General features: G+C 39.6%; 1 protein-coding gene across 1 annotated transcript in view; it reads right to left on the reverse strand.

Moving 5' to 3' along the window:
- Positions 1-12,178, reverse strand: part of polr3a (polymerase (RNA) III (DNA directed) polypeptide A) — a 64,899-nt gene that overhangs the window by 30,356 nt on the left and 22,365 nt on the right. The window contains exons 17-21 of the mRNA XM_062055498.1: positions 9,666-9,777; positions 7,356-7,474; positions 7,082-7,219; positions 3,816-3,986; positions 3,320-3,433 (exon numbers count right to left, since the gene is read on the reverse strand). Coding sequence (XP_061911482.1) covers positions 3,320-3,433; positions 3,816-3,986; positions 7,082-7,219; positions 7,356-7,474; positions 9,666-9,777 — 654 coding nt within the window. The remainder of the gene's footprint in view (positions 1-3,319; positions 3,434-3,815; positions 3,987-7,081; positions 7,220-7,355; positions 7,475-9,665; positions 9,778-12,178) is intronic.

Consider the following 12,178-nt stretch of genomic DNA (forward strand, 5'->3'; position numbering starts at 1 on the left):
TGACGGTAGTGTGACGTAAATATGCGACGCGTCGACGCACAAAAACGGCGTCGACGTATTTACGTAACCGATGACGTCGACTACGTCGACGCGTCGTTTCAGCCTTAGAAAGGTACATACAGGTTTTGGAGCAACATATGTTGCCATCCAAGCAACGTTACCATGGACGCCCCTGCTTATTTCAGCAAGACAATGCCAAGCCACGTGTTACATCAACAAGGCTTCATAGTAAAAGAGTGCGGGTACTAGACTGGCCTGCCTGTAGTCCAGACCTGTCTCCCATTGAAAATGTGTGGCGCATTATGAAGCCTAAAATACCACAACAGAGACCCCCGGACTGTTGAACAACTTAAGCTGTACATCAAGCAAGAATGGGAAAGAATTCCACCTGAGAAGCTTAAAAAATGTGTCTCCTCAGTTCCCAAACGTTTACTGAGTGTTGTTAAAAGGAAAGGCCATGTAACACAGTGGTGAACATGCCCTTTCCCAACTACTTTGGCACATGTTGCAGCCATGAAATTCTAAGTTAATTATTATTTGCAAAAAAAAATAAAGTTTATGAGTTTGAACATCAAATATCTTGTCTTTGTAGTGCATTCAATTGAATATGGGTTGAAAATTATTTGCAAATCATTGTATTCCGTTTATATTTACATCTAACACAATTTCCTAACTCAAAAGGAAACGGGGTTTGTAAAACAGAACGTGCTATATGTGTTAAATGTACAAAGGAGAGCTGCAGTTATACTTCAAAAGAAGACATGTTTGCTGCAGTAAGTACTATACATGTCCTGACTGTAGAAGAAGCCTTACATGGCTTTTGGACCGAAGTCCACTTGGAAGGACATTAATTGACTATGCAAATAGACACAGGATCTAAGGCATCATTGCTATCTTATGCAATGTACTGCAGGTTCTTAAGACCCGTTTCTTTACGTCCTTCGCCGTCGAACACTGTTTTTAGAGCATGCACTGGTCACCCAGCACACATGAAAGGTATGATGCACATACTGGTGCAGTGCAACAAAACAACTGTCAAACTTCTACATCACTAAAGAAGACTATGCTGCCATTATTGGCCGATGGTGGCTGAAGACGTGGCATCTGACCTGGCAAATGTTACTGAAGAAGCATGGAGATGTTTTCCTGATGAATTGGATTGCATGAAGAATATTACCCTCAACCTTTGTGTCAAGCCTGATACTAAACCAGTGTTTTTAGGGCTAGACGAGTATTGTATGTTATCAGACCAAAAGTGGAAGCTGATTTAAAAGCTTTGGTTAAATAATGGTGTCTTGGAACCTATGATGACGAGTGACTGCGGCACTCCCATTGACCCTGTGCAAAAGAAAATGGCGGAACCTAACCTGTGGTGACTTCAATTTAACCAAGAATTCTGCACTGATGTCTGAGCAATACCCACTTCCTGTAATCGATTATTTGTTTCCTGAAAGACTGAATGCGCTTGGTGGCAATTGACACACACAGCAAATGGCCTAAGGTTGCCATAATGAGATCGACCACTGCTGGAAAGACCGTTGAAAAGCTTGGAGAGAGGTTTGCTCGGTCTGGATCTCCTATCCCAACTAGTTTCAGATAATGGACCCCAGTTTTATGTCTCAGGAGATGGTTTCTTTTCTGCATGCTAATAGAGTGCAACATATCACAACTGCCCATTATCACCCGGTCCCAAAAGGTCTAGCCAAAAGATTTGTGCAGACCCTCAAAAAAGCTCTGACAGCATCCAAAGGAGAAGGGACTACATCAAAGACGTCATCATTTCTTGAAGAGCTAAAGAAACACGCCACACAGCACCACAAGGTCATCTCTTGCAAGACTTAGGTTCAACGAGACCTGCACACAACCTTGGGCCTGTTAAAACCATCCAGCATACGTGACATTGTGCGCAGCCAACAGGAAGACCCAAGTTTTCAAGCCAGGAGTGACTGTCTGGGCCAGAAATTAAACTAGTGCACCTAAATATATTCCAGCAGGAATTAAACTAGTGCACCTAAATATATTCCAGCAGGAATTAAACTAGTGCACCTAAATAAATTCCAGCAGAAATTAAACTGTTGCACCTAAATGGGTTCCAACGCCTGTCATTCCTCGGACTTGACCAACACTGTCCATACAGGAGATATGATATGATGCAGGCATGTGGACCAGCTCTTAATTAAGCTGTGGGGCCTTCCCAGGACTTGACCAAAGAACTGAATGTGGCCATTCCTACTAATATTGAGTCACAATATTCAACAGTGGACCCAGCAGGCCCCACCACAGATGGACCTGTGGAGGCAGCTGAGATACCTGTGTCGTTGAGACCCAAGAATATTTTTTCAACAAGATATGTAGTGACTGAGGCTCCATCTTAGCGTAGGTACCCTATCAGGGAATGACGACCTCCTCAGCGTCCAAACCTTTAGAATAGTTTAGTGAACGTTCCATTTTCACGTCAAAATAATCCCCTTGAAATCAATCAAGGGAATGAGGCAGTTTGGCCTCATCACCAAGTCACCTTGATGGGTGTGTTATGTGAAAAAATGTGACATGTCACCCTATGGTAAAGGTTTTGAATAATTTACATTATTTGTTCAGGAACATTCATTGTAAAAGGGGAGGAGATGTTATGAATTTTGTTGTATTCAAGCAGCCGTAGCCTGCAGGAATGCACAGCGGAGTGGGGGGTGGTGTCTATAACGCTGGAAATGTAGAGACGTCAAAAATGTGCAAAGCAATAGGCTAAATGACGTCCACCTGGAGTGTAAATAAAAGAATCGACTTTATGAACTGAAGTGTTTTTTTCTTCTGTCACTCGGACATAATAGATGGTGTATTAGGAGAAAGACATTAACAAAATGAGAAAAATCTAAATGCATCAACAAGGCAGTTTTCCGTCAGTTGAAAGCTCTAAATGTCAGTTTAGATCATTTTTCCATTAATCACCCAGCCTTATTATGGCTTCAAATAGAGGAAAGAAAGAATCCATTCAATTTTGTCAGGAACAAACTTAAAGGCATTAGCGTTTGACATGTTCCTTCATTTCCCAGGATTGACTGCAAAAGCTGTCACAAGTGCAGATCAAAGGCGTAAAATTTCACTTTAAAGAAGTCTGCCCCCTAGTTGCTGTATTTCTATCTGTTTTCCTCCAGGGCAAATAGTCCAAACAAGACAAAGTAGGTCAAAGGCAAAGCAGAAATATTTTTCTCTCTAAGTGGAGCAATCTTAACAAGTTATTTCCCATGAGTGAGTAGTGCTCTTATTGAGTAATAGTCTTATTAGTTATCAGTAATGGATAGCATGTTATAGATGTATGTACCTCCAAAAAGCTGTCTCTGCAACACATGAAGTCGGCTTTCTTCATGATGTCGTCTGACGTGAGAACCAGCTCGCTCTGGCTGAGCGCCGGCTCGTTTGGGCAAGTGTAAACTGCCTGCGGGAATAGAGAAGATCCAAAGGAATTAATGGGAAACTAGTGGCGAGTGTGTGTGTGCGTCATGCTCACACGGGCCTTTCAATCCACAACAACACTTTATGGACACATTCATGGACTCCTGTTTCTATTTCACCTTTAACTTACCTGCTTTCATTCCCAATAGAAGCTCCTTCATGTGTGAGTGTGAAGGAGTTGTGCTCTATTAAACGTAATTGTGTACAAGCAGATCCCATCTTGTCTTTAATGGAGTGTGACAAAGCCATAATTATTACACTCAAAAGAATGAATGTGAGGCTTTGTACGCTGGCGACAGACTGTTGAGTCATCCCCGACCACGGCACTACTTCTAAAAGCAAAACTATATCCAAGTGTCCCTCACCCGAATATTGTCCAGGACCCTCTTGAACTCCAGCGGCTCGTCCTTGCCTTCCATGGCGGCGGGGTCCAGGCCGTCGCCGCCATAAATGAACTGGATGATGTCGCCTGTGGAGCTTCGTACCGTGAGGTCGTACTGCGAGCACAGATCCTCCAGCGACTTCACCAGACGCCTCTGTCAGCAAATGAATATGATTATTTCATGAAGAAATATTGCACTTTCATTTTGATTGGCCTTTGCTAGAGTGCCAGCTTGCAAAAAGTTAGTGGGCCACCTCTCTTTGAATTTGAAATTAAATGTATGAATACATGATAATATGCATGGTATTTTTTCTAAATAAATACAATTTAAAACAGAGGAGAAAGTCAACCATTACCCGCTTCCTAAAATTTTACTTTACCATAAATGTGTCCCAACTGTGCTGAACTGGGCTTTGATTGGGTTTCATTGTTTTTACTACAGGATCACAATCTATTTATTTTCTTTATTTATAATTTACATTAACCTACTTTGTATAATCAATCTAAATATACTAATGTTTTTGTGGTACTCACTGGGCTTAATCGGGGACCAAGGGCAGTGGTTCTCAAACATTTTTCACCAAGTATCAACTCAAAATATCATGGCTCTCCAAGAACCACTATTATGGCCAACATAAAAACACAGTAGCATAGTAGGCCTGAGTATCCATTAAAAACAAGGCAGAGGTATTATTAAACAAATATAATTAATATTTTTGGCCACTGTAACATGACACAGTTTGATCAGTAACACTGTGCTTGAATATCGAAAAAAAAAACACTGCACTTTAATAAAGTGATTCTTTGGCGTACCACTAGATAAGAGACCGTTTACCACAAATTGAGAATCACTGACCGAGGGTGCTCAAGTTCATGCCATCCCATGTGTGCTGGTATGACAATAAAGTTTCTAGAAATAATTTTAATCTTAGAGCATCGTTATAGTTGTTTCATTTAGCGAGAAATCCCACTTTACTCGTGTTTCTGGGTTTTATCTCTGTTCTTCAATTTTTTTCTGTTGCGCCCCCAACCCCAGGAAAAATTAAATATTTTGGGCCCCCACTCTATGCCACAACTATAAATAGTATAATTTGTCTATAAATTGTTATAAGTACACCCCTGCATAAAACGGCATCATATTTAATATTAAATAAAACAACATTGAAATGTAGATTAACTTACAACAAACAACTTTTTCAACAATATGTGTAGTAACAGAAAACATTTAAATTGCATCAATTTGCCTGAAATTCCAAAAGATGTCCTTATTTAAACCACATTTTTTTGACCAACTTGAACCAGCAGTTACCAATGAGTAACGAAAGTTGGTTGTGCATAATTTTGCCCCCCCAAAAAAACGGCAGATAGTATGTCTCCTAATAGGTGCCATTTTGGGGTCCTTCCATAACAGTACCGGTATGTAGAAGCACAGTATATCTGACTACGGTAGCCGTAATGCGCAAATGCAAAAAGGTAATAAAACATTTTGGCAGATTTTTGAGCGCCGTGTGTAATGTTCTACATTCTCAATACAACATGTGCAATAGAGCTTCTCTCTAGTGACTCAAAGTTCTTTTACATAGTGAAACCCAATATCAAAGTTACATTCAAACCAGTGTGGGTGGCACTGGGAGCAGGTGGGTAAAGTGTCTTGCCCATGGACACAACAACAGTGACTCGGATGGCGGAAGCGGGGATCGAACCTGGAACCCTCAAGTTGCTGGCGTGGCCACCATACCAACCGAGCTATACCGCCCCTTAAAGTTTTGAGATTGCTTGCTAGCGTAATTTCTTGAACAGGCGTCAACTTGCAATCCACACATATCTCTTATGTGTGACTGCCATCTACTGGTCACACTTATTACACCATGTACCAAGTAACATTACTGTAAATTCCGGACTATAAGCCGCTACTTCTTTCCTACACTACCTGCGGCTTAAAAGATGGGGCAGCTAATTTGTCTTTGCTGACGGCCATAATAAAAATTATTTTACAAAAACAAAAAAAACAAGCCGAACCACAAAGAGGGTGTATTATTGTTTGTGCTATGGTGCCATCTTTTGAAAGGAAGTCACTCACTGCGGGTGCTGCATGTCCTTCCATTTAGTGCTTTCAACAACCGGAAGTACAGTGCCGTTCCGTCTTCTAATCGTCCATAGCGTTGCTACTCGTATGAATTCTTCATTCATCACTCCAAACACAATGGAAGTTTGACAGTGTAATCAAAACTGTTGATACTAAACTGTCCTATGAGTGATGTCTGTAGGAGTGTTTTCTTGCATATTTCATCATGCTATCCTAATGTAATGAATGTTGTGTCGTTAGCATTAGCTAATATGCTAACACGTTTACGAGTGTTTGTGTAAGTATTACAAACATATGGCATTCTTTTTGTATTGTTTCAGTTGTGCAAATTCCTCAGTAACTTCACCAAGACGTCACCGTGGAGTTATTGAGTCCGTTTAGCTGATTGGAGAGCTAGCTTCCACTGCTAGTGGCTCCATGACGATGACTTCTGTTTTGTTTGACCATACGTTTTACTGCCGTATTACAGACACTGTTTGGAAACAATTAATGTATGTAAATAAACATTTACAGAATCTTACTGTGTAAATATCTAATTTCGCAACGTATATATCGGTGGCTTATAGTCTGGTGCGGCTAATATATGGAAAAATATTTTTGTCTTCTAATATTTAGTGGGTACGGCTTATATCCCGGTGCGCTCTATAGCCCGGAAAATATGATACTTTGTGATCGGTGGGTGAGCGGCTTGTATCCCGGTGCGCTCTATAGCCCGGAAAATACAATACTTTGAGATCGGTAAACACAACTGGAATTAATACTTCTTTTTGGCGCACCAGGTTGTTAGGTACAATGTCGATTTTTGAGAAAGAGGAAAGGATTTTAAGTGCAACTTATGGTCTGGAAAAAAATATATATTTGGTATTTTAACTATGACTGGAGTGAAGAGAGACAATCTCAGCACAGTTCTGTTACCTAAATTATTTTTCTGGTGTTATTTATTTTATAAAATATTTAAAAAAAAATTGTTCTACCCGTGGAATGTATGGAACATGGTATTGGCATAAAAGCCATGTGGCTATATCTCATGTATTTGCTAGTTCTATGCTAAAAACTCACTCCTGTTACTTTCTGTCCTATTACTCAAATTAATCATCTTTAGCTTAGGAACATTGAAATAAAAGTTGCTCGAGATTCCTAAAAGTTGTGGAACACTAAACTACCTGCATGTATCCGGTCTCTGCAGTTTTCACAGCAGTGTCCACCAGTCCCTCGCGGCCAGCCATAGTGTGGAAGAAAAACTCCGTGGGCGTCAGGCCCGAGTAGAAGCTGTCAGCTACAAAGCCTTTAGCGGCAGGCAACTGCAGAAATACAAACAAGCGTCACCAAGCAGGAATAAAGATACAACACCAGGAAGATTTTGATCGATGCAGGTTGAGCATCGCTATTTTGTTCACAAAAGCAAGAAACTTTAACATAACATGGAGGAACTCTTACTTTTGAATGCTTTTCAAAATGAGGCAGGGAGCGATTTTCAAAACCATCAGGCACTCGGGAGCCACTTATGGCTTGCTGTCCCACACATGCAATCATCTGTGATATATTAATAAAAGATCCTGCATGTACAAGAGAGAGACATTTGAAGAAAAGTAATGACAAACACTGAAGAATGGAGACAGTCATCCTTTTGTTACAAGAAATGCTTCCACTGTGTTTCGCAACAAGACCAACATAGACATACAACGCAAATAATATTAAAGTATCCAATGTCAAACATTAATTTTGTTTCCAACTTTCCAAAGCAAAAATGTAGCTCCACATTTCTCTTATACAACAGCATGGCCTAACCAAGCATTGAATGACTTTAATGCGTGTTATGGGGCGCCCTGCATACATATGGTCTTTTCTGAAAGCTGCAAAATTATTTTAACACCACTGTAGCTCCAAGGAAACATTGGGTTTATTTTCAAAGTAGTAGGTGAAGAGTTTCCTGAAGATGTCTCTGATAGTTTATATAATAATGTAACTGCATCATAAAGCCTACATGAACTCCATGGTGTTCAGGGATGGATAGTCTCTCCTATTGCACAATTTTTTCAGCTATAGTTACATTAATCATTAGTAATGTAGCAGCCTAGTTTTGAATGGCAGGGTCCCTGCTATCACATGTTGATAAAAATATAACATTTACATAATAAAAATCAACTACAGGCTTCCCAAATGCTGTAATAAATTAAGCATGATGAGTTGAGCATATGTCAGCATGTGGCCCCACTTTTAAATGTTTTTTTCAAACACTTATTGCAAACACTTACTTACAGTAAGTCATTAATTTGACATAGTAAGTCATTATTTTGACTTAGTAAGTCATTATTTTGTTATTATTTTGACTTAGTAAGTTACTAAGTCAAAATATTGACTTACTAAGTCATAATAATGACATACTTAGTATCTCAGGTAACTAGGACTGTTTTGTGTTTTGTTTTTACTTTACGAAAAAAACATCGAGATTTATATCGTCTATCGCCATTCAGCAAATGGAGCGAAAAACACAACCAAAAATTAGTAGGCCCCTTCACGCGACGAAGCCGGGCTTTTTTGCACCCTTTGCTGTATGTTGTGGTATATTTGTGTTGTTGTACCAGATGTTATTTTGTAATGCTAAATATTTTTATTATATTTATCATAAGATATTGTTATTTGGTTATTTTTTAATAAATATGTGTTCAATGTAATCAGAGTCAAATGGCAAGACTTTATAAAGTAGTTGTAGCAACGTTCCCTACACATGCCTGCTGCATGTTTAGACTTAGACTTAGACAAACTTTAATGATCCACAAGGGAAATTGTTCAAAACAGTAGCTCAGTTACAATGGTGGAAAGTGTAAGGATGGAAAGGACAATGCCGGTATAAATAGACTAATATAGCTATAAAAAAAATCTAACATATATACGAATATATACATCTTCACATCATTAACTCTCAGTGAGAGCAGCTGAGCGAAGGACGCTGTATTGAGAAAATGCTTTTAGTGTGGGACGAATTTGCCTGTCTCCAATTACAGTATGTCCACGCCGTCTAATAACAGCAGTGCGCTCCTAAACGCATGTTGAAACTCAACACTACGGAAGTGAAGCAAGATAAATAGCGATCGGCTCCGTTTACTCAGAGTGAACATCTCCGGAGCAAGGGCGTGGAGTTGCTTTCCGCCATGTTTGCTAGTGAGCATTTGCCGGCGCTGCAGGAAATTAACAGTGTTGCCTAAAATGCATTAATAAATGACAGTTTTTCAATAATTACAAATTTAAACCATATTACTAACCATCTGGAATTTTACCGCAGTTAAACCATTTACCGTTACATCCCTAATGTGTATACAAAGCTTGTCGGGCATGATGTTACTGTTGTGCTGTTGCATGCTACAAAAAAGTAGAGTTGTCGTTCTGCAAGGCAAAACTGTTGTCTTTTCCACTAGTCAAGTCAATGGCGTCAGAGACACGCCCGCCGGTGGGTGTTGTTGTACGGCAAAGCTTGAGACGTTCCGAGGTGTTTACTTCAGTGTTTACTTAATCATGTGAATATGCACGGATTCGCAAGATCTTGTAAAAGTCTGGGCTATTCCGCAGCACGGAGCCGCAACAGAACGCGGGTGGGGATTGCAGGATGGCCGTGGGGTTTACGTAGCGGCTACGTTTTGCTGTCGTTTCGCATTCTGTAGAAATCATGGGTACCAAAGGGGACAATAAAAAATGACAAAAACTTGCGCATGCATTGTATAGTACTTGTTGTACACCAGACGGACTTGCCTTTAGAGCCGCACAGAGCCATAATCAGGGGACTGTTGCTCTTGTCCAGCTCCCTCAGGCAGGCGCTGCCGGCTCGGTCTCGGATGACCGACAGCTCTCTGAGGATGAGGGCCTGAAAAAAAGAACCCCCACAAAAAACAGGGAAAAAGCAAACTTTAAATAATAGTATTCATGCTTTAATAATAGCCATGCTTTATTGCTTTCTTCTCTATTACACACTCCTTTGTTTTCCTCAACAGGACTAAACATTGATGAATGTCAGCAGCGATTAATTAAGAAAATACTCAAAATAAACAGAATAAACTTGACATTAAAAGGATATCTGCTTCTGTGTGATTACTGGACGTCAGTAAGTACACACTCACCCGTTATAAAACCTCCCAGATTGTTTGTCATGCAGTGCTTCCATCCTAAAGTGGCCCACATTAAAAAACACTGCTTTAATAAATTATCGTGAATGTCAGGGACAATCCTCTTGATAAAAAAACAACAACATTGACATTCAAAGAAATTCTCCCCAGTTCATTAAAATGATGATTTGCTATTGGTGAACAGTGACTGACAAAACATTGGCAGTTCTTGCTTCAATGGCGCCCTGTGCGAGCCAGAGTCGAGTATAAAGAGAGTATGGACAAAACGAGAGGCGCCATGTTTGGTACCTAAGACGTGTGTGGAAGCTGCAATTGAGTTGTTCTGATGTTAGTTTTCCTGATGAAAAAAAAACACACAACTCCACCTTACAAACGTACAATGAAACATGCTTTTATTTTGTGAAAGTAGTGTATAAAATAAGAATTTAGGGCAATTTTGCGTCAGTGACCAGCGGCCCTCTAACATTCTGCCGCCAAAATCCTCATTAGCTTTGAACGAACAATTATAAGAAATTATGACTTTTGTGTAAAGTACTGTATTTTTCCGACTATAAGTCGCAGTTTTTTTCATAGTTTGGCTGAGGGTGCGACTTATACTCAGGAGCGACTTATGTTTGAAATTATTAAAACATTACTGTAAAATATCAAACAATATTATTTATCTCATTCACGTAAGAGACTAGACGTATAAGATTTCATGGGATTTAGCGATTAGGAGTGACAGATAGTTTGGTAAACGTATAGCATGTTCTATATGTTATAGTTATTTGAATGACTCTTACCATAATATGTTACGTTAACATACCAGGCACGTTCTCAGTTGGTTATTTATGCCTCATATAACGTACACTTATTCAGCCTGTTGTTCACTATTCTTTATTTATTTTAAATTGCCTTTCAAATGTCTATTCTTGTTGTTGGGTTTTATCGAATACATTTCCCCCAAAAATGCGACTTATACTCCAGTGCGACTTATATATGTTTTTTCCTTCTTTATTATGCATTTTCGGCCGGTGCGACTTATACTACGGAGCGATTTATAGTCCGAAAAATACGGTATGTCAACTGTGGTGTCTGCCTCCAATAAACTGTGTGGCTTCACTGTGCTATATATGCCTATGCTTTTACTTTTGTAAATATTTTTTATAGGTTTTGCTATGGCAAGTCATGTATTCCTAAATTTCATTATCACCATTAAATATTGAACTAATGCTTCTTTTTACTGTAATATGTATTAGTTTAGTTTGGATTATTGGTGACACATGCACAAAATGTGCAATGTTGAAGCAATGTTTTGTCAGGCAAAGGGTATTAATTCACTGTAACTGAGAGTGCGAATTCACAGTAACTGAGAGTGCGATATGCCACGTTTCCCATGTGTATGTATGCGTGGCTAACCTCGCACAAGAAACTGTTTTTATTAGCTCTAAAGCTTTCCCGGCGAACCTTCACGTCTCCTATTTTTCTCTTTTCTGGGTTGCGGGGAAAGTATGCAATTACGTCTTGCATTTTTTGCGAGGGCCGCATCCTCATGCCGTACAACAGAACATGTTTACTCGGCAAACACTCTTTTTAATTAAAAGAAATGTATAATCAGGGAAGTGCAGTGGCTTCAAACTGGTATGTAACATGGCGCCCTGTAGTCACGCGGGTGCTTCTTGACCAATCGTTAAGGAGATCGCTTAAAACTGGATTGTCCATTCTCTATACATAACTCTGATGCAAGGCCCACACATTTTTTTTTTAGACATTTCCCAACCACCTTTCTCAGCCTGCCACGCGGGCGCGGCATCTCATTCAGGCACTGCTGCACTCAACACAACATGGCGGCGTGCTAATTCCCCACATAGAATAAACATACAATATTCCACCACGGATTGACAAGTCACAAAATTTGGTAGTGTTGAAATTGCCATGTAAAATCGCTATTGCTAATCAGTAGCATGTACAGTACAGGCCAAAAGTTTGGACACACCTTCTTATTCAATGTGTTTTCTTTATTTTCATGACTATTTACATTGTAGATTGTCATTGAAGGCATCAAAACTATGAATGAACACATGTGGAGTTATGTATTTAACAAAAAAAGGTGAAATAACTGAAAACATGTTTTATATTCTAGTTTCTTCAAAACAGCCAACC

The sequence above is a fragment of the Entelurus aequoreus genome, linkage group LG08 (assembly GCF_033978785.1).
Source record: "Entelurus aequoreus isolate RoL-2023_Sb linkage group LG08, RoL_Eaeq_v1.1, whole genome shotgun sequence".
Taxonomy (NCBI): domain Eukaryota; kingdom Metazoa; phylum Chordata; class Actinopteri; order Syngnathiformes; family Syngnathidae; genus Entelurus; species Entelurus aequoreus.